This window comes from Acipenser ruthenus, chromosome 24, assembly GCF_902713425.1.
Source record: "Acipenser ruthenus chromosome 24, fAciRut3.2 maternal haplotype, whole genome shotgun sequence".
NCBI classification, from domain to species: domain Eukaryota; kingdom Metazoa; phylum Chordata; class Actinopteri; order Acipenseriformes; family Acipenseridae; genus Acipenser; species Acipenser ruthenus.
Genome location: NC_081212.1, coordinates 16,329,848 through 16,356,180, shown reverse-complemented (window position 1 = coordinate 16,356,180; position 26,333 = coordinate 16,329,848). Strand labels below are relative to the sequence as shown.

Genomic DNA, 26,333 nt, shown 5'->3' with positions numbered 1-26,333 from the left:
TGTTTAATTCTCAGTGGCCAGAAAACTTGAAGGTAATATAAACAAGCTGATAGTCCAACAATGCATGGTTTCTGGTCAATATTATTTTATATTTTAATTACCTATTTATGAAAAAAAAAAACTGTAACAAGAGAATACCATTTAAAAAAAAAAAAAAACATACACTGGATGTCAAAATGATGGTGTCCCTAGCCTTGACTGGGGCTGAGAGATTTATTTCTCCTTTAATCCCATTCAGACCCTTTAATTACTAAATAAGTAATCATCTCCTCGTTAAAAAAACATCTTAGGAATGTAGAATGACCAGGGTAGAGTTTTTCTCACTCGGGGCTCCTTTTAATTATGAATCTGTCCCACAGGTGCAGTGGTGTACCCCAAATGTTATAGATTTAATACAGTGCAGAATGACTGTGTGGAACCATTGTTTTTTATTTTATCCCAAAGCATGACTCTGCGATGCATTTTGTACCGGCTGGAAGTCGAAAGTAATTGTGAAGCATGTGTTTTCAGATGGATGGAAGTGCTCTTGCAGTTGTATTCCATTAACATATAAATGACATTTTAGAACATCAGTATATAGTTTAAAAAAAAACAAACAGTTTTAAAATATAGAGCACAAACAGCAAAGTGTTATTACATTCACAAATAGAGCACCAGACACTATGAAATACATTATTTTATTAATCTTTTTTTTTTTAAAGTGGTGACTAGTCGACCTATTTGACTATTTTTACCTAAACTATTCTAAATTAGTAGTCATTCGTTTATATATTTAATATATTTCGTTCAGGGATGAAGCGCATACATTTGAAGTCACTTTGCATTTGTCATTTGAGTCATAACTGTCCAGCCTTTTTTGGAATGATTACCAAAAAGAGCAAGAAAATCCCAAACAACATACAAACTTGAATAAAATGAAAGTGAATGAAGGCAAGCTGCATCACACATATTAACCATTGCTTTGGCCCATCAGTTGTCAGGTGAAAACCAGACCCTTTGAATCTTGGTATCTACAGGTTTTAGTTGTTAAGACAGCATATATGACTCAAGAGACACAGGTTGGCTATCCATGATCTATACTCCTCACTAGATAGATACTGCAAATTCATATTGAATTATTTATCAACCAGTCAGAAATCAATGAATGTGTATCCCAATGGTGTACAGGCTTGGTTTTCAATAATGGCATTTATTGCATTTGACTTCAAATTTGACATGCTTTCTTTGACCATGTTCAATGAGAGATTGTTTAATAAAGAATCTGAGTTAGGAGCAAGATCAGTTTATTTATTACATTTCCAAATGCAAATGCTGAATGAACAGATTATTTCACATAAAACCACATCTCATGGCAATCATTGAAGCAGATTAGAAATAAAAGTGGATATGAATGTCAATCAACCAATACTACATGTACAATCTGGAAATTACAACAAACCAATGAGATTGAGATGTTTCGCATCAGACACCACTCGTCCTCCGATGTGTAGTGAATACTCGGCACTTCTAATGGGGGAGTGACTTTTAGTAGCCACTGTACATGGCAAGTTAAATGGGTCTGAGATTTTGGTGCCTAGTAAATATTTCCTCTGGTCCCCATGACGCCAGTGCTGTTCCACGTGACCTGTTCCTCACAGCAAGCCCTTTCACCCGTGTATTCAATATGCTTGCTTGTTTGTTAAGCAAGCAGTGCTGTCAAATGAAGAAAACTTTCTTGAAACACAAAGCAGGCAGCACTCAGCCTTCAGCATCTATAAAACATCAAGCTTCTCGAAACAACAAAAAAACCCTTTTCAATGACAAGCTATCTTTTCTTATGTGAGCGCAAGGCGCTCGGGGTGGGGGGGGGGTGGCTTATTGATTTTGGTGTTATTGAAGTGCTTAAGAGTGTCAAGGAAATACACTTGCATTATACTGCTGGAGAATTCAAGGAGTATAATGTATCAGATATGCAGAATTTAAACGTTTTTGGAATTATTTTTTAATGTTTGACCCAACCATGTCCAGTGTAACAGGAAGGAGACTGAGTACAAACTGGTAAGTGAGCATCTTACCCACTATGCAAAAGAGCCAAGCTTGTCTGCATTCACAGTTATAGAACGTTGATCTCATCTACACCAGGACCTAGGCAGGTTGCTGTTTCTCCCTTAGCTCTGAAAACTGGCTGAAAGTAACTGTGACAGGGTTCAATCAATGTGGATCAATGTGCCACAAATAATAATAATAGTTCTTCATCGCTGTCCGCCATCTTAACCTCTCATGCTTCACCTGTGGACTTTCTCCTTTGCGTTCCAATGCTTATAATATAGTTTGTGTGAAAGCAACCCCTGACGGAGTCAATATATGCCCGACACTAGTGCTTTAGGTGGCACGTCTGGTGTGAAAAGAGCAGGATCAGTCAGGGTTAGTGTTGAGGCAGGACATTGTGGTTGCACTCATTAGGGTTAGGGTTTTATGTCTGTGAACAAAAACAAAATAAGAAACTGATCATTGTGCCCCTGTTTTCAAAGGCCCTCTAGTCACCCAATCATTCTCCACGAATGCAAAACAAAAACTGCCACTGCTGCAAAACTAGTACAGCCCAAGCAACCGAAGTCCCCTTTCGAGTCTTTAAAATCATGAAACCAGACTGTTGCTGAGCTAATCGCCTGATACAGTTTATTGGGAACCCTGCATGCAAATAAACAATCTGATAGGGCCATTGCTTAAAATATAGATCAACTGTGTCAGACAATACCTGTGTTTCTCCTTCACCCTATTGAACCTCTTTTGTGTCACAGGGTCTTTACTTGCTTGAAGGAGATTCAATTGAACATTTTAAAAGCCAACCACTGTGGAACGCTTGATACTCAAACTGGGGTTTCCATCTTAAAGGGACTGTGATTAGTGTATATTGTTGTGTCTTTGTGTCTTTATTTACATGAAGAAACACGCAGAAACACAGCGTTGCTTTCTAACCGTGGTCATTGCTTTATTGAACCTGTGAACAAAGAAGAGGATGTGACATCATGGACTAAAGTCTTCAGATCTTAAAGAGACAGTCATGTTAAAACTTCATTTCAGCAATAGACTACATATACAGACGTGCTCAAATTTGTTGGTACCCCTTCACAAAAGACGAAGAATGCATAATTTTCTCTGAAATAACTTCAAACTGACAAAAGTCATTAGCATCCACCATTGTTTATTCCATAATTAATAGAAATCAGACTTTGCTTTTGATTTTTTATTCAACATAATATTGTAAATAAGAAAACAAATGAAAATGGCATGGACAAAAATGATGGGACTGCTAACCTAATATTTTGTTGCACAACCTTTAGAGGCAATCACTGCAATTAAACGTTTTCTGTAGCTCTCAGTGAGACTTCTGCACCTGTTAACAGGTAGTTTGGCCCACTCTTCCTGAACAAACTGCTCCAGCTGTCTCAGGTTTGATGGGTGCCTTCTCCAGACTGCAAGTTTCAGCTCTTTCCATAGATGTTCGATAGGATTCAGATCAGGACTCATAGAAGGCCACTTCAGAATAGTCCAATGTTTTGTTCTTATCCATTCTTGGGTGCTTTTAGCTGTGTGTTTTGGGTCATTATCCTGTTGGAGGACCCATGACCTGCGACTGAGACAGTGCTTTCTGACACTGGGCAGTACGTTTCGCTCCAGAATGCCTTGATAGTCTTGAGATTTCATTGTGCCCTGCACAGATTCAAGGCACCCTGTGCCAGTCGCAGCAAAGCAGCCCCAAAACATAAACGAGCCTCCTCCATGTTTCACTGTAGGTATGGTGTTCTTTTCTTTGAAAGCTTCATTTTTTCGTCTGTGAACATAGAGCTGATGTGACTTGCCAAAAAGCTTCAGTTTTGACTCAGCTGTCCAAAGGACATTCTCCCAGAAGGATTGTGGCTTGTCAATATGCATTTTAGCAAATTCCAGTCTGGCTTTTTTATATTTTTCTTTCAAAAGTGGAGTCCTCCTGGGTCTTCTTCCATGGAGCCCACTTTCACTCAAAAAGTGACTGATGGTGCGATCAGAAACTGACGTACCTTCACCTTGGAGTTCAGCTTGTATCTCTTTGGCAGTTATCCTTGGTTCTTTTTCTACCATTCGCACTATCCTTCTGTTCAATCTGGGGTCGATTTTCCTCTTGCGGCCGCACCCAGGGAGGTTGGCTACAGTTCCATGGACCTTAAACTTCTTAATAATATTTGCAACTGTTGTCACAGGAACATCAAGCTGCTTGGAGATGGTCTTGTAGCCTTTACCTTTACCATGCTTGTCTATTATTTTCTTTCTGATCTCCTCAGACAACTCTCTCCTTTGCTTTCTCTGGTCCATGTTCAGTGTGGTGCACACAATGATACCAAATAGCACAGTGACTACTTTTCTCCATTTAAATAGGCTGAATGACTGATTACAAGATTGGAGACATGTGTGATACTAATTAAAGAAACAAATTCGTTTGAAATATCACTATAATCAAGTTATTTATTATCTTTTCTAAGGGGTACCAACAAATGTGTCCAGGCCATTTTAGAATATCTTTGTAGAATAAGCAATAATTCATCTCTTTTCACAGGTTCTTTGCTTTATTCTATGACATACCAAAGGCATGCAAGTATACATGATAAAATAGCTTTTAATTTCATCACTTTTCAGGAGGAATGAAGCATTATTTCAATGAGCTGTAAGGGTACCAACAAATTTGAGTACGTCTGTATGTCTGTTACAAGAACACTGTGTGCTAACTTGTTCTACTGACTTTTTAATGTAATACTAGACAGTAACTCAGCCTTTGCATTGACTTTGGGGCTATTTGTCTCTTTGACAACCCCTGGACCAATAAACCTGTGTCTTTACTGAAAAGCCTAATAAAGTAAGATTTTCCACTGACATATCTGTTTTTTTTATCAACATTTCAAGTGTATCCATTCCGTAGTGATGATGCTTCATATTTTCACTTGTACTCAACACCACAAAATAGCCTCCATTTGAAAACAATTGACTGGAGAGAGACAGATGAAATATGAATCAGCCTGTTCCTTCTATTGACAAGCTATCATGCCTGGATTATCCTGGATCACTTAACATTGATTTGGCCTTTTGCTGTCTTTGAGTCTATTTCGCTCACACTTTGGTTGGCTTGCGTACAAGTGGATTAGTCACTTCTAGAGTAACGCTACCCCAGAAATAGTTATTCCAAAAGTAAGACTGGGTGGCACAAAGAAGATTTGCAGATGAGTTACTACTCCCAGAGCAAAAATCAATCAGAGGAGTACATTATGCAAATTAGGTAAGGTGTTTAAGGTTCCACCCAGTAGACACTTTTTTAGTGCCGAGGTAAGTATCAAATGTAAATAAACTGAACTAAACTGAGTTCATGAAAGCAGGTTTGTATTAAAAATGCCATCCGTTGCTTTCCACACCATCCATCTCTTATCACCTGCTAGGCCCCTTATCAATCCCTGATATTGAGTGTTCTGCACACCACTGTGGCTGTCAACTCTTTCCTCAGTATTATTCAGTCAGGAGCAGATGATAAGTGTGTGTTTCGTCAGCAGAGAGAAACTGTTTTTCATCGTTTTCTTTTTTGTCCAAGGCTGCAATCTGATCATCTTACTAGAAGATCTGTTTGACAGTTTAAAAATGAAATTCTCCCATGTTGTTTTTATCTGTGAGGTGTTAATTATTCTAAATGGAATAAGCACATTTTCTCCTTGGTCAGGCTGAACTAATAATTTTAAAAAGCATACACAACGAATTGAGTGATGTGTTGACGGCTGATGTTTAAAGTGTTGATGGCTTGCAGAGAACGAGTTCATTTGATGTATTATAAATTAGTGCATCACTTGGATTTGTTCTGCACAGTCTGGGTTATTCGTGGGGTGGTGCGTTCAGTGGAAGAAGGCATTGCAATCATGAGGATTAGATTTTAACATTTAATGTATAACACTGTTTAAACATGTACATGTTTTGTATTGTTACTGAATTGCTGATAATAAAGATAATCCTTTATAACAGCCCCGTCTGAACTTTTTTTCTCAGTATAGTTGCTTTGGAATTGCAGCATCAAGATATTTTTTTTTAACAAACCATGGGGATTCGTATTAAGTTTATGAAGGATAAGAAGTAAATGTGAACTAAAAAAACTGAAATGTAAAAATATGTTAAAACCGTATATTTTAAAACACTTGCCAGGAACATCCTTCTTCTTTTTCACCTGTCTCTCAGACCTCTCCCAGACAGAGATGAGAAGACTATTAACACACACTGCAGGTAGCCTATGCAATGTGTAACATTTATTTTTACACTTCCTAAAGAATACCTGGGTTTTTTGTAATATTGTAATCTGAAGTAGTGCTTATTGACTGTTGGCAATTGTGAAATTATACACATAGATAAAGAGAAAACAGATCTTAAAAACAACTTTGTTTGCAATGCATAGTAATTTCTGTTTTTTTCTAACCCATGCAGCCTATAAAATTAAACAATTTGTCCGAAGTATCTAGATATGGAAACAACAACAAAAAGAATACAGCGATTTTGAAAAAAATATTTATTTGCATGCAGGATTCCCAAAAAATGTTCCTGTAGAAATAATGAGCCAGTATAATGAGGACAGAGGACAGACATCAGAAAACAGAACTGGAGATGGGCCTGTAGGAAGACAGACCGACCCTCTTTCACTCATTATTAAAGAAATTACACCAAGAACTTCTCTTATATTGAAGATGTACTAGATAGGAGGCAGGAAGAAATAATCTCATACACATTTCCAGAATGCAATACCTACAGGGAAGACATGTGTGAGAGCCCTTTGAGGCCACAGGGATCTAAACTTGAGTTTTAAAAAGTCACCAAGACTAAATTATATGCCAGGTGTATTTAACAAGAAGATAAATATATTAAGATCAAACTTGGGAAATGACAGGCTAGTACATACAGCCAGAGTGCCTGATCAGGGATCTGCAGCCGGCCAGTCTCTGGCTGCCATCCCCTGTAAACAAACACCTGAGAAGCCAGTGATGGTATTTTGTCCCTGTTACAGCCACCTACCACAATAAAGCCATGTTAGATGGTAGTGATTCAGAGACTGTTCACTGGCCTTCAGAGATTAAAAGCAATACAGATTCAGCTAATATCCGATCATAGCTACATTCTTACATGGCACTCAGAGGCAAAGGACTGTATTATAATTCTTAGTCATAATAGGGGTTTCCCATTCATAAATTTCCTGAGTAACTGTAACGGCTTCAGAATATAACTGATAGCACAGAGATTTAATGGTAAAGCCCAGCATCCCTTTACAGTAGAAGCTCTCCTGGGACCTGGTCACAATCAATGAAAAGCCTATTACTTATTTTCTAACAGACACGCATGACAACTTTTACTGGAATGGCAGCTGTAAGACCTGTCACCCACATAGCTGATTTAGAAGCATGGGACCCTGGGTGAACTCTGAGGAAATGAAAGGCACATTTTAAATGGAAGCAGTCTGAGAGCTGGGTGGCTAAGAGTATCATGATGGGATATACAAACTGCAGCTTCTAATTCACTGGTTTAATTCCAGTCCAGATCAGTTAAAAATAGAAAACAAATATTTTCTTTCTGCAGTCAACCTCTTGGAACTCATTTCTGTCCACGGACTGCAGTCTCCATTCATTGCCTATGCTACAGTATTTTTCAAACCCTGTTTTCAGCCAAGGAGCTTCCCAGTGTTACAAATATCTGTGTAATTTGTTGCTTATTTAAACAAAAAAAAGATGTGGTGGCGCTTAATCTTTGGTTTTCTTCCAATTACATTTAAAGGTACTGCAGTAAATCCATGTTGGAGATTCTGAACAGATGTCTACCAGCATCTGTAAGATGCACCCCATCTCCCTAGTATAGCCAGTTGAAGGTATGTTTAATGTTCTGGTGCCTAATCTCAGAAAAAACCCATATCCCTTAAATGAGCAGTTTCTTATTTACAAAGTGGCGTGCCTTATCTATTTCGAGGAAATATCTAAATAATTACGCAATATCAGAGAATATTATGCAAGTATGTGGCATAGTCTCTAATTTGGATGCAGTCATCACATCCTTGTCTTATGAGCCCCACACTTTAGAATTCAATTTTTCCCCAAGTCATTACCTGTAACGTGAATTACCACAACATCAGTCAGAGGTCCAATGTAATCCAGGTTACCCTTTTTCAATAGAGTACACCCAATTTTAATAAGAAACCTAAATAACCTTTTTACAATTTAAATCCTTGTGCTCAAACAGCTCAGACCGCTTCAAAATAATGGCCAAAGATGACTGAAAACTAAAATAATTGTGTAAATGGTGAACCAGTGTACATTATACTGCATTACCAAAAGATATCATTCTCTATAACCTTATGTCATGACAAAAAATTGTTTATGTAGTAACTCTTTTTAATCATAAAAAAAGAAAAAGGGAAAAAAACTTATGAATTCTTTCCTCACTGCAGCACACCCACTAAAAACAAGCCAGTTTCTAAGCAAGCTGCTTTTAGTTAATATTTACATAAACCCAAACAGTAAATGCAAAACAATTCAAGGCTGCTAATAATTTCCAAAAGCCAACAGACATATACACCGATCAACAGCACTCTTAATTTAAGTGGAAAACAAAAAAATCAGTAGAGCTTCCATGCTTCCATCTTAACAGTTCGTAATCCCTCAAAAAAACACCCCCTCTGACCACTGCCGATGGTCAGCTTTACACCCTCTACCAATCAGGGACTCTTGTAGATGGTATTTATTCTATTTAGTTTTAAAAAAAAATCGTAAATGTTAAAATGAACTCGGATTAGACTAATTTCATACATCATCATGGCCAAATTTAGCAATCGTTTATTGTAAATTACTTCTTGTAATCAAATTCACTTAAAACAAATGTCCTATTGGTGCAAATTATTTTGGAGATGACATATTTTAAAATGTGGCAGATTCTATTAGCTATATGGTTTTATCTGTTATCAATGGTATGCCAATCATTTATTGCATGAAATTAGACATCCTTAGAGAAAAGTTAAAGCATACCATTGCAAGGTCCACTGACCGTACAGCTCCCCTTGAGCCACTCAGGGCCCCCAGTTGGTAGCATTCTTCTATGGCTTATATCATTGCATCTGCCCTATTACTGTCTTTGTTTGCCCTATTACTAGTGCACTGAGGTTCATTTTGTCTGGATTTCAATCTAGGTTTTTGGCAGTTAAGAGGTTAACAATTCAGCAACAGGATCTGGGTCTATTTCCAGTCCGATTTCAATTTAAGTCCCTGAGAACCTATGCATTCTGAACCACACCACTGATTCTGCACTGCAAGGTAATGTTGAACATTCTCATTCTTCAGAACCGGCGATATTCATTACACTGACAACAAGACAGATGTTAAAGCCAAAGGAAATACATTCACAACTGTGGAGCTCAGAGGGACTGACACACAATCTCCAAACCACTGGGATGTTTAAACAGGTACTTACTCCTGTTTGGCAAGAGCCATTTGAATATCTCTAACACAACAGCTGCACTTGTCAGTATGGTGCCTCAGGAAATATATGCTAGCTATCGACTGGCAGTAAGGAGGCTGGCAGTAGGAGAGGTACAGTTTAAATGTTAATGTAGGTTGAACTGTTTTATTACACTCCCTGGGTACTTAATCAAGGATTCCTTTCACCCCTCACACAAAAAATGTGTGTTCTGTTAGACAATAGTATATAAAAATGAAGCAATATTCTGTTCACATTTTCATGTGAACAGTAAATTAAGAATAAACTGACAATCTGAAATGTAGTCTTTCATAGTGCGACAGAATAGCACTGTGGCCCATGATGGTACCGGCAGGAATTACAGACACAGAGACAGAAGCTGCTGTGAAGCGCTTTATAGACTCAGAGACAGATGCTGCAGTGAAGTGCTGGTGCACACATTTATTAACAAACAAACACAGGAAACAATCAACTGGCACAAGGACCAAAAATAAAAGGTTTAAACAAAACACCAGAACAAAACACCAAACAAACATTTACTCTTAGGCTGACCAGTCACCTTCACTAAAGGTTCTTAAATCACAGTGCACAAACAATTACACTCACCTAACTCCCTTCGCCAAGCAAAGGATTTGTACTCTCTTTTGTACTGGTAGCCACTCAATTACCTAATTGGGGATTGGCCACACCAGTGATTGTTGGCAGGGACAGAATTAACCCCAACCTTGGCAAACCTTACAGATAAATGTGTGTGAAAATGCAAACAGATGTGACTTTCATACAGTCACTGATATTAAAAGACCTCACTACGGCCCTTACTGAGAGAAATAAGTAACCCTGGCTAGTTATTAAGACTATTAGGCACCTCCAAATTTGATTTAGTAATTGCTAAAAAGCTGCCTTCGACAGCCTTTACGGCCTTCGATTGTTCATATCTGTGGTAATTACATTTTTTGATAACACTCTCTATGAAATACGTGACAATCGTATGATTGTTTTTGTGTGTATATCTTAGTCCTATTTGTGGTTTCATAGGTATGTAACTTCCTTTAATACAATAACTTATTTCAAAATGTCACATGATCAAACCAATCACTCTTTATTGCAAGTATTACGTCATTAAAGCCAAAACAAGGCATTGAACAAAATAAAAACAGATTTCAAATTACAAAAAAATGACAGCTACTACAGTAATCTGTGGTTCTCTTAACCTTAGTCATTTACAAGCCAATGAGTAATTAAGCAACCTACCTGTTACTTAAAACAACCAATGTAATGAAAAGAATGGTTCTGATAGTGTGTTAAAATTAGTAAAAATCTCATCGTCACACCAAACCTACTTATTCAGTCTCGGAACACTGGTGTGCATCAGCTTCTCCATCTTAAAGCACGGCGCTCCGTCGAGGCACACACCACCAGCCTGTTAAGAGATCTAATAATCACAAAGCTGGCAGGCTCATCTTCTACAGAGCGCAGAGGTCTTCCTCGAGGTACGTTTGGGCGCAGTCCCTGCCACAGCTCCCAATCAGGCTGTAGGGGAATAATGTGCACTTCAAATTAGAATGTGCCTCTCATGATGATGATGATGCCATTATGGAATTCAACTGGTGTCTTGTCAAGAGACACTTTACTAGTGAAATGAATATAAGAGGGTGCTTGGAAATGGACAGCCTGTGTCATCGTTAAACTCTTTTAGTCCTGATTGATTGATAACCAGAATATGTGGTTTAAGATGATAAAGGAGGCTGTGTGGTCCAGTGGTTAAAGAAAAGGGCTTGTAGCCAGGAGGTCTCTGGTTCAAAACCCACCTAAGCCACTAACTCAGTGTGACCCTGAGCAAGTCACTTAACCTCCTTGTGCTCCGTCTTTCGGGTGAGATGTAATTGTAAGTGACTCTGCATATTGGGCAGACACATGGCAAATTGTAAGAAAAGTGTAAAGTATTGCATGCGGGCAATAAAAATGTGCATTATAAATATCATATGGGAGATAGTGAAATTGAAGAAGGGAACTATGAAAAAGACCTGGGAGTTTATGTTGACTCAGAAATGTCTTCATCTAGACAATGTGGGGAAGCTATAAAAAAGGCTAACAAGATGCTTGGATATATTGTGAGAAGTGTTGAATTTAAATCAAGGGAAGTAATGTTAAAACTCTAGAATGCATTAGTAAGACCTCACCTAGAATATTGTGTTCAGTTCTGGTCACCTCGTTACAAAAAGGATATTGCTGCTCTAGAAAGAGTGCAAAGAAGAGCAACCAGAATTATCCCAGGTTTAAAAGGCATGTCGTATGCAGACAGGCTAAAAGAATTGAATCTATTCAGTCTTGAACAAAGAAGACTACGCGGCGATCTGATTCAAACATTCAAAATCCTAAAAGGTATAGACAATGTCAACCCGGGGGACTTCTTTGACTTGAAAAAAGAAAAAAGGACCAGGGGTCATAAATGGAGATTAGATAAAGGGGCATTCAGAACAGAAAATAGGAGGCACTTTTTTACACAGAGAATTGTGAGGGTCTGGAACCAACTCCCCAGTAATGTTGTTGAAGCTGACACCCTGGGATCCTTCAAGAAGCTGCTTGATGGGATTCTGGGATCAATAAGCTACTAACAACCAAACGAGCAAGATGGGCTGAATGGCCTCCTCTCGTTTGTAAACTTTCTTACGTTCTTCTTACGTTCTTCTTACGTTCTTCTTACGTTCTTAGCTGATGCATAGTTCACACACCCTAGTCTCTATAAGTCGCCTTGGATAAAGGTGTCTGCTAAATAAACACATAATAATAATGATGGATATATATGACAGCCCTGCCTGACAGCTGTTCAATTTTACAAATGCAGTCTCTATCCCAAGTGATTGGAGTAATTGTTTTTTCAAACACAATCAATATCTTTCACCAATGTGTTTAACTCCCTCTGCCTTCTCAGTGCATTGAGTGGGCAGACCTCATTTATATATTTCTAATATTTTAATACATTAGAATCATTGATATGTAATTGCGTTATGACATGTTAATAGGTATTATTATTATTGTTTTTAATATAATAAACTAGATGGCAGGCACAGTGGAAAGTAATGACCCTCAATTAGGAAGAAACCTCTGGGGGTCCTCGTCTGTGTGAATACCTTATGGTTATAAAGGTTAAAGTACTGGAGATTGTCAAATCCAATCACAAATACAGCATCGTACATGATCAAATACATGATTTATTAATATGTGTTTTTAAAGTGCCGAGTAGTCAACCTGTTCAACTATTTGTAACTCAACTATTTGACTACCTCTAGCAGGTAAGAGGCTGCAAAGGTAGAGAGGAGGAAGGCCTGATTATCTACATGGTAAGTTGAAACTTTTTAAAGTTTGGGGGGGGGGGGATTTAAAGGTGTTTGTGTGAAACAAAACAATGTTGTAGCAATAAACACAGGATGAATATGAATTCTGGGACTGGGTATAAAAATAGGCTTAAATTAATTCAGTAGGCAGGAGCCTATTATATTAATTAAGCATTAGAACCGGAATAAGAGGCCTTTATCATTTGGTATGGCTCGCCTCGTGTCGTTTAAATGTCCTGAGCTGAAGGCGAGGACGAGAGGGGTCTTACCAGACGTTAAAGCCCTTTTCTGAGATTTCTTTAAATAACTTCCTGTTCATTTAGAGATATCTCTAAATCATTTAGAAATATCTAAAAATAACTTCCTGTTCATTTAGAGATATCTCTAAATCATTTAGGGATATCTGTAAATAACTTCCTGTTCATTTAGAAATATCTCGAAATGAACAGGAAGTCATTTCAAGATATCTCTAAATGACTTCCTGTGAAAATGCTTGAATGGGTTACCTGTCCATTTAGAGATGTCTCAAAATGATTTAGAGATATCTCTAAATGAATAGGAAGTTATTTCAAGATGTCATAAAATGATTTAGAGATATCTCTAAATGAACTGGAAGTTAATTTGAGATATCTATTAATGACAGTTTGGCATGCTAGCAAAACATTATTTAAAGATACCTGTAAATCAGTTTCAAATATCTTTATTAGATTTTTAGATATCTGAAAACAAAATTAAGGGTTTATTTACAGATCTCATATTCATTTAAAGATATCTGCAAATGATTCACAGATATGTCTAAATATTTCAAGATATCTTAAAATGCAATTTGAGATATCTCTAAATGATCATTTGGCTGCCATAAGAAGAGCACACTGTGCGTGTGTTGTTACTGTGATATGCTGAAGTAAAGTTGCTGAAAGTAATCAGACTGCATCCAGTTGTTTCATTTCTTCAACTCGTCGTTCAAATTGGAGTCAAGTTGTTACTGTGAACTGTATTGCCGCTGACAGCAAACATTATCTTGAATTTTTTTTTCTTACTTTATTTGCTATGCTAAATTTAAATAGTCAGATAGGACAGCAAAGAAGCAGAACTATTCAACACTGACAGACAACATTCAAAGGGTGTGTACAAGAACCTTTTCTTTTCATTTATAACACCCTTCATTATAACAAACTTTCGGCTATAACGAACCTGGCCCATGGACACCAAATTAAAAAAAATAAAAAAAAAATAATGTAAACACACACGGTCAACATCCCTGTCTGTATGCACGGGATGCTGCCTCTGCAAGGAAGGCAACTCTTTTTTTGTCTTAATAAAAAGCGCGCGCTGTGTAACTAGGCCTCCGAAATGAAAACAATTTTATGTTGCAACAAAGCTGGAAACTATATTGTCAAAAAGCACTTGATTAAAGAAAAAACAACAACAAACTGTTCATGTCAAACTTTTCATGTCGGGTTGATTTGGAATAGAAGATCAGTTTGGGATTCTTGCATGTTGGTGCACTTTGAAACGATTCATGTCAGATTGATTTTGAATAAAAGTTCAGCTTCAATTTGGGATTTTTGCTTTTTGTACTGTGTTTTAATTATTTAAAGCAAAGTCAGAATACTGCATACATGAGATGAACAGGTACATGTAATTCTATTTTTATTCACAATCTCATCTCATTAACTTATTCCAATATGTACCATTAATGTGCTATCATTCTTTGCTTAGTTTCCAGTTCCTGAGAAAAAGAAAACAATGTAAGAATCCTATATTTTAATAGTGAAACATTTGCACTGTGGTTATGTTCCATTAAAATCGCATCATAAAATCAATATCCTGTGCAGCAGATGGAAGACCAAATTGCCACACCCCTTGTTCTATACTAATCCAGGTGTATAAAAGAAAAAAAAAATCATTGTTAATACAGATACTCACAGACGAGATCTACTGTATGAGACTGATGTTCCTGCAACAAACTTATATCATCGTGACCATACTTGTGGATCTATGAACAGAACACGTTTTCTAAACATTTTGAAGCAATATGCACCAAAACAAATATGTGTGCCGTTCTGATAATTCATATGAAAAATAATCAACATTAAAATACTCACTATATGCAGTCCATTGCTTATTTATGTGTTTATTTTGTCTTTGTTATTGTCATTGTTTACTGTGTGGCCACACAGCATTGTTCCTCACATTATTAGAATTGTAGTGATTCAAATTGGGCTATTTTTGTTAATGCCACCTTTGAATGTAAAGATCAATCTCTCTTTTCTACTTTCTGGAGACCTCTGAGGTATTGAAATCTTATTATTAATGATCATTTAGTTAGTCCAATAAAAGGTATCATCTCTCCTCTTTGTTTATCTCTGGAAGATGATTTCAATTTAGGGTTGGAGCAGGTAAGTGGTTCAGGGATTTACAGCCTTGTAGTCTGCAAACAACTGAGTCACACGCTTTCACTAGATTTTCTGTCCCACATTCCACCCAATCCTTCAGCTGTCAAGGACACTGGTGTCATCCTCTGAAGATTAAGGGATAGTAAACACATTACATGACAAACGCTCCTGTCCTACCTTTCTCGCAGCACTGCTCCCCAAAATGGGAACACAACGCCAGTTGAGAAACCATTACTTATTCATTATAGAGCTTAACATCTTTACTCTACTGGAGCAGTAGATCCATCACAGACAGACATTTTTCAATTACAGGGAGTCCATTTGAGTGAATATGATGGCTGTCTGGGAGGGATTGAGGTTGTCTGCCATGCTCTGTCACGCTTTCCTGCTCTTCTCAAGGGGTCATTTAAAGACACTATATTTCACATGTCCTTGCTGGCTTTTATTAGTTAAAAAATAAACTTATTTTAAGATTATTGCATTTTAAGAGTGTTGAATTTTTTTTTGTTTTTGTCTTAAGCAGTGCACTATGCTTAATGTGGTTTATATGGACAATTGCTTATTATGGACATAATTAAAAGGCCCAGTTCTTTAGCTGGTTTGTGTGGAAACATGCACTGCCTTATATGGACAACCGGGCAGATATTATTTTATTTCCCTTTGTGTGTCAAATAATGTTAAATAAGGCTCTATCTTTGACACCAGGAGGTTGTACTGACACGACAAAAAAATGGGATCGGATCTGGGATCACTGGAGTCGGATCAAGGGAAGGTGTTTTACTAAGCGGATCTGGGTGGAAGGTTATACCTCAGAATGTTAATAAATATTTAGAAACTATAGATTTGCCCTTTCTTTTTTTATAAAACGTTTATAAATCTGTTTCATAAAAGCAATAAGGCACTTTAGGCATGGGTTGTGCTGGACATGGGTTGTGCTTGGTTGGTTGCAGGCACTCGGCTACACCTCGTGATAACAATGCAGCAAGCAACACTATCCAGCACAACCCATGCCCTCTCGTGCCTTACTGCTTAATTATTTCATAGATTTCATACAATGCCTCACTGCAGAAATATTGAAGAACCCTAAATGACAGCTTTGCATGATTAAATCTGTTCAATTTAAATTTGAAGTGATAATTTAAATTAGTAGTAAAGTTAAATAACTGTATACATACCTTTGTTTGCCTTTTTTCCCCCAGAACAAGTCCAGTCAGAAAATACATATACCAGTAATCAGTTTGTTATCTTTACAGAAGGTACGTTAAACAGATTACAGTATATCTTGTGTATAGATGTCATAGAAGTGTAAGGTACTGCACGCAGGCAATAAAAATGTGCATTATAAATATCAAATGGGAGATACTGAAATTGAAGAAGAAATCTATGAAAAAGACCTTGGAGTTTATGTTGACTCAGAAATGTCTTCATCTAGACAATGTGGGGAAGCTATAAAAAAAAGGCCAACAAGATGCTCGGATATATTGTGAAAAGTGTTGAATTTAAATCAAGGGAAGCAATGTTAAAACTTTGCAATGCATTAGTAAGACCTCAACTGGAATATTGTGTTCAGTTTTGGTCACCTCGTTACAAAAAGGATATTGCTGCTCTAGAAAGAGCGCAAAGAAGAGCGATCAGAATTATCCCGGGTTTAAAAGGCATGTCGTATGAAGACAGTCTAAAATAATTGAATCTATTCAGTCTTGAACAAAGAAGACTATGCGGTGATCTGATTCAAGCATTCAGCATTCTAAAAGGTATAGACAATGTCGACCCAGGGGACTTTTTTGACCTGAAAAAAGAAACAAGGAGCAGGGGTTACAAATGGAGATTAGATAAAGGGGCATTCAGAACAGAAAATAGGAGGGACTTTTTTACACAGAGAATTGTGAGGGTCTGGAACCAACTCCCCAGTAATGTTGTTGAAGCTGTCACCCTGGGATCCTTCAAGCAGCTGCTTGATGAGATTCTGGGGTCAATAAGCTACTAACAACCAAACGAGCAAGATGGGCCAAATGGCCTCCTCTCGTTTGTAAACTTTCTTATGTTCTTATGTAACATATGACTACAGGTTAAATATTCACATTATGGGATGTTATATTTTTGTTCTCAAAAACACTACCGTCAAGTTGGAAATATTTTGTAAAAAGTTATTTTCTGCATGTGTGTGCAGGGAATCCACACAGATAAAAAGTGGATTAAGCCACAACTTGGGCCCCCCTGCCATCAAGCACCATGCTCAGCCTGCTCCACCTAAGCAGGCTGTGAAATGCCTGACTCCAAGTGAGTGGGGTACAGGAACAGAGCTGAGCTGGATGAGGTGATACAACTAATGAAACAAAAAATAGAATTAGAAATTAAACTGCTAAAAGAAAGGAAAAATGAATTATAATGTATACGACTGAAATAATATATACATGTATCTGATGTTTTGATGAGTACTATTATTAAAGAAAACTACAAAAAAGTGAACTACTTTGTTTTATTTCATCTATACATTTACATCTTACGTAAACTATAAAAAAATAATGATTTACTTTTACAACCTTTCTCTTATTTATAAATAACAATCAAACCAACACATTCTGTGACAGGACATGTAGGCAGAGAAATAATTGTTGACAACCACATTTAGGTCCACCTGTCCTGCTTGCAGGTGATCATTAACTTGCATCACTTGGACCATGCCAGCAGGCATACTGATGAATTCATCAATGGGAATATGCTCCTGGCAGCAATACAGATGTTTTGCACAACTGTACAAGCTGCAGCTACGTTTGCAGCTCTCTGTTGTGACAGGTGAAGTTCACCATGGAGAGCTGGAAACCGCCTCTTCAGAATGCCATAAGTCTGTTCTATGCAAACACAGGATTTGCTGTGGGCCCCAAACAGATCAAAAACACAAGAGCTTGATGTAAATAAACCTCAGCTTCCTCACCACAACATTTTCCAAGAAAGATTTCAGATTCAAATTCTACCACAGCTTAGAGGTCCAGCACCCCAGAAGATAGACAAACATATTTTCAGATTGATGATGTGTCAATTAACCAAATTAATAAGAGGTTTGATCAAGAGAGCGTTGAGATTTCTGTGAGCATTGAGAGGTTGTTGCTGTCTGCCACACAGTTTAACAATATTATTATTATTATTATTATTTATTTCTTAGCAGATGCCCTTATCCAGTGTTACAATACAAGTAATACAATAAGAGCAAGAAATACAATAGGAGAGGTACACCGCGCTGATCGAGAGGGTCGGGCTGGCAATACCTCCCACAGCAGCAGCGGAACGCGGCTTCATAGCGCCCAAAGCAAGGACGCATAAAATGACGGCGGATGATGATCCAGAGGCATACCTGGTGGCATTTGAACGGCTGGCTACCACCGCGTCAGGGCCCCGACAGTTCTGGGCGAGCCAGCTGGGACCCTGCCTGATTGGGGAAGCGCAGGCAGCCTACCAGGCGATGGGGGATGACGACGCCGCTCAATATGACCTGGTAAAACTGGCTATTCTCCGCCGTCTTAACATTACGGAGGAAACGCACCGAGTGAGGTTCAGGGAGTACAGGAGGTCCCCGAACGTACGCCCCAGGGTGGTCGCGCAGAAGCTCTGTGACCAAATGATACACTGGCTCACCCCGGCGCTAAAAACAACTGCCCAGATGGGGGAGGCCATCGTGATTGAGCAGTTTTGTCATGTGGTCGGCACCGAGACCCAAGGATGGATACGGCGCCACAACCCCGACACCCTGGAACAGGCAGTCAAGCTCGCTGAGGACTTCGAGGACTCCCTGGTATCCGCCCAGACCGGGCTACTCACCCCGCTACCTCAACGGAGCAGCCGAGCCCCACCTCCTCTCTCTGCTCCATCAGCCCCACCACCAGGACCGGGTCAACGACCTCCGAGAGCACCAACCCCAATGGGCGACCTTGCCTCCTCTTCATGGAGACCAAGGTTGGCCCCCAGCTGGGGTAGAGGTGCTGCCCCTGCCCCGTTGCCATACCAGCAGCGGGACAGACCATTTAATACTGTGCCCTCCTTTCCCCCTACCTGTTTTAGGTGCCGCCAGCCGGGACATCAGGCTAGGTCATGCCCATCTGCGATGGAGTGTGACGTGGCCGTCTGTAATCTGGCATCTGAAGCGGGTAAGCGAGGGAAAAATGGTCGGGAGGGGCCTTGTATTGTTAAGGTGATTTTTGGAAATGTGAAGACCCATGCATTAGTGGACACAGGGTGTGGTCAGACCTTAATTAGAGCATCTCTCTTGGGCGGTATGGTGTGGCAGCCACAAGGTCAGGTGGCGATCTCCTGTATCCATGGAGACACGGCAACATACCCCACAGTAAAAGCATATTTATCGGTCGGTCCGATGAAACGTTCCCTGGTAGTTGGGGTAGCGGAAAGGTTACCACATCCCATTATTCTGGGTCGGGACTGGCCCAACTATAAAGATTTATTGAAATTAAGGGCAGTCCCGGCCATACACGCAAATGTGGCAGAAAAAGTAGAAGGGGAAATGATTGGTAATGTTTTTCCCTTTCAAGCGGAAATGTTCTCTCCTCTGTTCCGGCCGAAAAAAACAAACAAAGAGAGAAGGCTGCGGAAATGGGAGGGAGCGTTAATGAGACAAGGCTGGGGGCTGGTGGGAGCCTGTTATAACGGTGAAAAACATCAGTCGAAGGGGGTCGGAACGCAGTGTGACCGAGAGGGCGAGGTTACTGGGCCATCAAGGGCAGATGTTACTCCCGCCCCGCTCAATATACCGGACATGTGGCACTCGAATGTGAACCTAGTGTGGGAGCAGGACAATGACCCATCACTGGTGCACATTCGGGGACAGGTCCGGTCCATTGAAGGTAAGGATGTTGAAGGCGCTGGGGCACTAGTATTTCCACACTTCATTATCAAGGGGCAATTACTATATAGGGTAAACCTGGCCGCGGGCACAGGACATCCTGTAACACAATTATTGGTTCCCCCGTCTTGTCGGCTGGAGGTCATGAGGCTGGCGCATGATATCCCTTTTGCGGGGCACCTCGGAGTTGACAAGACAAGGGAACGGATATTGGCTCGATTCTTTTGGCCAGGTGTTTATAAAGAAGTGTCGAAATATGTAGCCACATGCCCAGACTGCCAGAGAGTAGCGCCGGGTCGAGTGCGCCCCGCCCCTTTGGTCCCACTGCCGATTATTTCCACCCCCTTTGAACGCATCGCAGTGGACATAGTCGGCCCTTTGCTACCTTCTGACTCCGGGTATACGCATATATTAGTGGTGGTAGATTACGCAACGCGATACCCAGAGGCAGTTCCATTGAGGTCCACTAGTGCTGCTGCGATAGCCAAAGAACTAGTGCAGATTATGGCAAGAGTAGGGATCCCCAACGAGATATTGACTGATCATGGAACTAATTTCTTGTCAAATACGCTACAGCAGGTATATAAATTACTAAAAATACGTCCCATCAGAACGTCGGTTTACCATCCACAGACGGACGGTTTGGTGGAACGTTTTAATCAGACTCTAAAGGCGATGCTGAGACGATTTGTGAATCAGGAGCAAAAACATTGGGCATCGCTTCTTCCCTACCTCCTTTTTGCAGTGAGAGAGGTGCCGCAGAGTTCGACAGGGTTCTCCCCCTTCGAGCTCTTGTACGGCCGACAGCCTCGCGGCATTCTCGATCTGTTGAGAGAGGGGTGGGAGGAGCACAAAGGCTCGTCCAAAAATGTAGTGCAGCATGTGCTCCTACTGAGAGATCGCCTAGATTTGGTCGGTCGTTTGGCCCAAGACAATCTCAGATCGGCTCAGCATCGACAACAGCAGCATTACAATCAAAATGCATTAATCCGAACTTTTCGACCTGGAGACAAGGTAATGCTGCTACTTCCCTCAGCGGAATCCAAACTATGTGCTAAATGGCAAGGGCCATATGAGGTGATTCGGGCTATAGGAAAGGTGAATTACGAAATTAAACAGCCCGATCGCCGTAACAAAAAAGAAATTTATCACATAAATTTATTAAAGCCCTGGCAGGCAAGAGAGGTGTTATTTATAGCCCCAGGCAATATAGAGGATGATTTAGGGCCCGAGCTAGAACCCTCTAGCACAAAGAACATTTCGATGGGGGAACAGTTACTTCCTGATCAGCAACGTGAACTACGTAGGTTAATTGAGGAATTTAGCGATGTTTTTTCTAACACGCCCGGTAGAACTAACCTCGCTGAATATGACATTATCTCTCCCCCAGGTGTCACAGTGCGAGAGAGACCTTACCGGATCCCGGAAAGTCGACGGAGTGGCGTTCGCAAAGAGGTATGGGACATGCTCGAACTTGGGGTGATTGAGCCTTCCAGGAGCGAGTGGTGCAGTCCAATTGTGATAGTGGCCAAAAAGGACGGCACCAACCGCTTCTGCGTTGATTTCCGCAAGGTAAACGCTATTGCCAAGTTTGATGTGTATCCCATGCCTCGGGTCGACGAACTCCTAGATAGACTGGGGACGGCGAGGTTCATCTCCACTCTGGATCTGACGAAAGGATATTGGCAGATCCCGTTAACTCGTAGGTCTAGAGAGAAAACCGCATTTTCAACACCAGAGGGGCTGTTTCATTTTACAACCATGCCGTGGTTACATGGTGCGCCTGCTGCCTTCCAGAGACTGATGGACCAGGTTTTACACCCACATCGTGAATATGCGGCAGCGTATATTGATGATGTGGTCATTTACAGCTCCACCTGGCGAGAGCATTTGGCTAGGATCACAGCCGTCCTTCAGACTCTAAGGGCAGACCGGCTGACAGCTAACTTGCGAAAATGTGCGTTTGCCAAAAGAGAAACACAATATTTGGGATTTGTAATGGGGAATGGCAGGGTGAAACTCGTTGTCTCCAAGGTCCAGGCCTTGGTAGACGCAGCAATCCCCAAAACCAAGGCTCAAGTGCGGTCGCTACTGGGGTTAGCCGGTTATTACCGCCGCTTTATCCCCGAGTATGCCACAGTGGTTAATCCCTTAGTTGACCTCACCAAAAAGAGCGCACCAAATTTAATTAAATGGTCAGAAGAATGTCAGGGGGCGTTTAATACTGTTAAGCAGAGACTTTGCCAGGCCCCTGCTCTCATCACTCCAGACTTCACTAAGAGATTCATCCTCCACACCGATGCTTCGGATGTCGGTTTGGGTGCAGTCCTGTCTCAAATGGTAGGCGGAGTAGAACACCCTGTTTTGTACATAAGTAAAAAAATGCTCCCTCGGGAGCGCAACTACTCCGTCGTCGAAAAAGAGTGTTTGGCCATGAAATGGGCTACTCACTCTTTAAGATACTACCTGCTGGGACACTCATTTGATCTTGTCACTGACCACGCCCCACTCAAGTGGTTAAGCACAATGAAGGACAGCAATGCCCGGATAACTCGGTGGTATCTGGCATTGCAGCCCTTCATGTACCATATGGTACACCGTGCAGGGAAAGACCACCAAAATGCGGATTATTTTTCCCGGGAGGGGGGAGTAATGGGAAAGGTAGGTTTAGCCGAGTGTTCCTTCGGCTCCACTCTGAGCGGTGGGATATGTGACAGAGATCGAATGAGTCTTAGTGTTAGATCTCCCTCTCGACCTGTGAGAGCACGGTATACGAGGAACAGAGTACCCTTAATGAAATGGCACGACAATTTATTCCGTAGGGTAGATGGAAGTCGGTCAGTTCGGAAGGGGGCGGAGCCATGGCACCCGAGCTCAGTGACCCAGACGGTAAGCGGCGTGGCATCCGAGGACTGGAGGAGCGGATGCGCTCGTTAACCTCGGGGTCATGGGCGAGGGTATAAATAGGGGGCATGGCTTGAGTGATCTGTTCCTTTGCAGATGGTTAAACCAAATAACCTAGAAGGAGCCCGTCTTGTTTGTGCTAAAACCGTGAGTGATTGCTTGTCTGTGTATTTACACTGTTTGTCTTGTGTGTCGTTTCTCACAAAGATTACTGAGCACGATCCGGAGCTGCAGCCGCCGGCCAGCGAAAAACCCGGACTTCACCACGCACCTTTGCACTACAGGAACTGTCTTTTGTTTGCACCTTTAGCACTTTAATCACGCACTGTCTTTGTGTTTGTGTTTAGTGTGGGTGTCTGAACGGGACTTTGGGGTTGCGGGTCAAACCCGTAGGATTTACAAATAGAAGTGATACACGCCGCTGTATCACTTCCAGCACTATTATTATTTGCAGGTTTTGCCTTAAGGCTCTGGACATTTATTAAATTAAATAAACACCCTTGCACCTGTACCAACGTTGTTTGTGTGATTCTTCTGCACTGCACTCACCTGCACGTCATTACCACTTTGCCACACCATGCCACACCTCTGGTCTGTATAACAAAGTTTTGCTCACAGATAAACACGGTTAATGACGACGCTGTAGCTTCAAAAACTACAGTTTTTTGTCAATGGACTGTGGCAGCAAATTAGCTACACGGCTACGTGTTGATTCCTCTGTGGCAAACAAGATGAAGCTGGGAAAAATAACAATCAGAAAGTCTGGTGGAAAATGTACGCGGGCTGTTTCCTGTGAAAACAGCAGTTGAAAAGCTAAAAGCAAGTGGTTCTCCCTTTGCAGTTGCTGCTGATGGGTCAAACAAAGGAAGTTGTATTTTTTTTCCTTTGGTTGCTCATGTTTTTGACGTTGAAAGTGCCATAAACAATGTCCTTTTGGATTTTTATGAAGAGCCAGATGAGTAATCAGAATCTGTTTCAAAACGTATAATTGATTCCATAAGTGAGCTTGTGTTGGACCTGAAAGATGTCATTGCCTCTGGAGCCATCATCAGTAAATTATGGTAGGAACTGTTCTGTGTTTGTTAAACTGAAAGCCACTCAACCAGACAGTCCAAACTTCTAATCCCAGTCCTAACTCTAACCTTAAGAATTGGCTAGCTGAAAAGCCATTTGATATAGAATTTGAAACTGCTAGCGTGACTGTACTAAACAAGCAATGTAAAAATGTGTATGCCTCTGCAAGGCATGCAAAGGGAAATGAGTACAATGTGCAAAGTTACATCTCTATCAGAGCTGGCATTAATAAGCATCTCTTCAGAGGAGAAACTTAAAAGTCATGCACAATGTTGCTTTTACAACAGCAAACAGATACAAGTGATTAAAAAATGTGCAGGAAAGGGAAAGACAAATCGGAGAAGCATAAATGTAGCTCTAAGACTGATCTGGAGAAATTAAAAACCTCTGGCATCTTTAGTACCAATGAACCAGCAGGGCTGCTGTATAAACTGTGGTTTGACATACAGGTAGACTGTGCCCATCGTGGCAGAGAAGTCCGGCATTCGTCTTTAAAATCAATACTGATGAAAATGGCTCAAGATTAAGGATACGATTATATCACGGTGGTCACGGCTTTCACGGAACCCACAATTTTGACATTTTTCCACTCAGCGTGAAAATAGGAAATGAGCTTTTCAACTGGTGGCAGTGCAGTTAAAGCGGTTAGCAAACGTCAAATAAAGGTAAATACTTACATAAAACTACACAAAAGTGGCAAAATTAAGTTCTAAGCAACTAGCACAGCAATATCCCAAACAGTTTCATGAAAGCGGAGGGGGCAGCCTTAAAGGAGAAACAAACTTTTCAAATTAACCAAAGCCTTTTGTGCAGAAAATCTAGCTCTGCAAACCCTTGATAATGCAAAGCCTAAAGGGGGGACAGTTTTGGGGAAGCATGAAACCTGATTTGCAGCTCTTGCCCTGCGGTTCTTCTGTATCTGTCAACAGTGTAGATGCAGTACAGTCCTCTAATCTTTGAACAAGGTGCTCAGGGATGACAGACTCAGAATCAAGCTCAGATGATGACCTCATTCAACCCAAGTTGTCATTTGTTTGGCCTCCAGTCGCAGGAACAGAAATATTACAGCTGGCAACTGGTAAACCTCAAATCGAGACAGTAGGCAAGCTGAAGAAGATGAATCTGACATAGGTGGGAACTATGAAGAAAAACAAGCGACAAATTCCTCCCCAGTTTCAAACAAATCGTAAGCGTGAAGTTGGTTCCTTGGTTTTCGGGTTCCGTTCCACCACTGCTATGGTTTTGTACGTCCCCAAGAAGGGAAAATCAGTTACTTTGGTATCATCAATGCACCACCAAGTAGTGTGACGTGTCCAAATTGTATCTGAGTAATGAAACTGCTTTGAAATATTTGAATGTTGTTTTATTTTGCTAGTGTCATTTTTGTTAAATGAATTTGTCTGTTTCTTAGACCAAATAAACGATGGACCTGGATAGTGCTTAATTAACTTTTTTACGGGTTAACTTGAGGGTGAAAATGTCACCACTCCTTCAAGTCACTGGCTTCCTTCTTATCATTAACCAACCAGGTGCTTCCCCTATTGACTGACAAGCTTTCACCCAGAAGACATTGCTGAGGTGATTTAGGACGTGCAAATGTATCATATATCCTGATAGTAAGGCAAGGAACCCAATTTAGTACCAGATTTAGGAATGAAAATACAAAATACATGGTTTCTTTCAAAACTGCACATTTGAAGTGTAAAACAGGTAGGATTTATGAAATTATTTTGGTAGCTGTTTATGCTCTCAAGTAAAGATGACTCTACTGCCCTTTCCATTCCTTAGCTAACAGCTTCCTGCCGCAGACAGATGGTGATTAAATAATCTGGGCAAGTGGCATTGCTGGAGCACAGGGAGTCTCAACCCTGTATCTTGAATCCCTGGCTGACAGGGCTAGTTTGAGATCCAGGGATGCTTTATAGGTCCCCATTGGGCTGCATGACAAATTAGCTATTATTTTCCATCTGTCAATGAAGGGGAATGTCTCCTACTGCAATGACAGTTTTGGTGCTTGTGGGACAAAAAGTAATGAAGCTTTTTAATAAAGGGAAAGGTCAGCCTTCCACAGTCGCTCATCAGCACTGTTGCATGTTGGTCTGACATTAAGAAATCACATTTCTTTGCATTTTTTACTTCTTTTAAATATGGCCTTCCATTTGTATTATTTGGTTACAATTTAAAATGAATTCATTCATTTATTTAACCCCTTCAACTCCAGATGTAAAAATGAATGTGCACGCCAGGTACCAGACTTGTAAAATAATTGTAATTGCT

The 26,333-nt window shown here is 40.4% G+C and overlaps 1 protein-coding gene across 1 annotated transcript; it reads left to right on the top strand.

Moving 5' to 3' along the window:
• The first annotated feature begins 18,662 nt into the window (after positions 1-18,662).
• On the top strand, positions 18,663-23,478 carry LOC131700524 (zinc finger protein 449-like). Its single transcript, XM_058998297.1, has 2 exons — positions 18,663-19,368; positions 23,190-23,478. The coding sequence occupies exons 1-2, from the start codon at positions 18,687-18,689 to the stop codon at positions 23,195-23,197; spliced, it is 690 nt and encodes a 229-aa protein (XP_058854280.1). The 5' UTR covers positions 18,663-18,686; the 3' UTR covers positions 23,198-23,478.
• Positions 23,479-26,333: the final 2,855 nt, after the last annotated feature.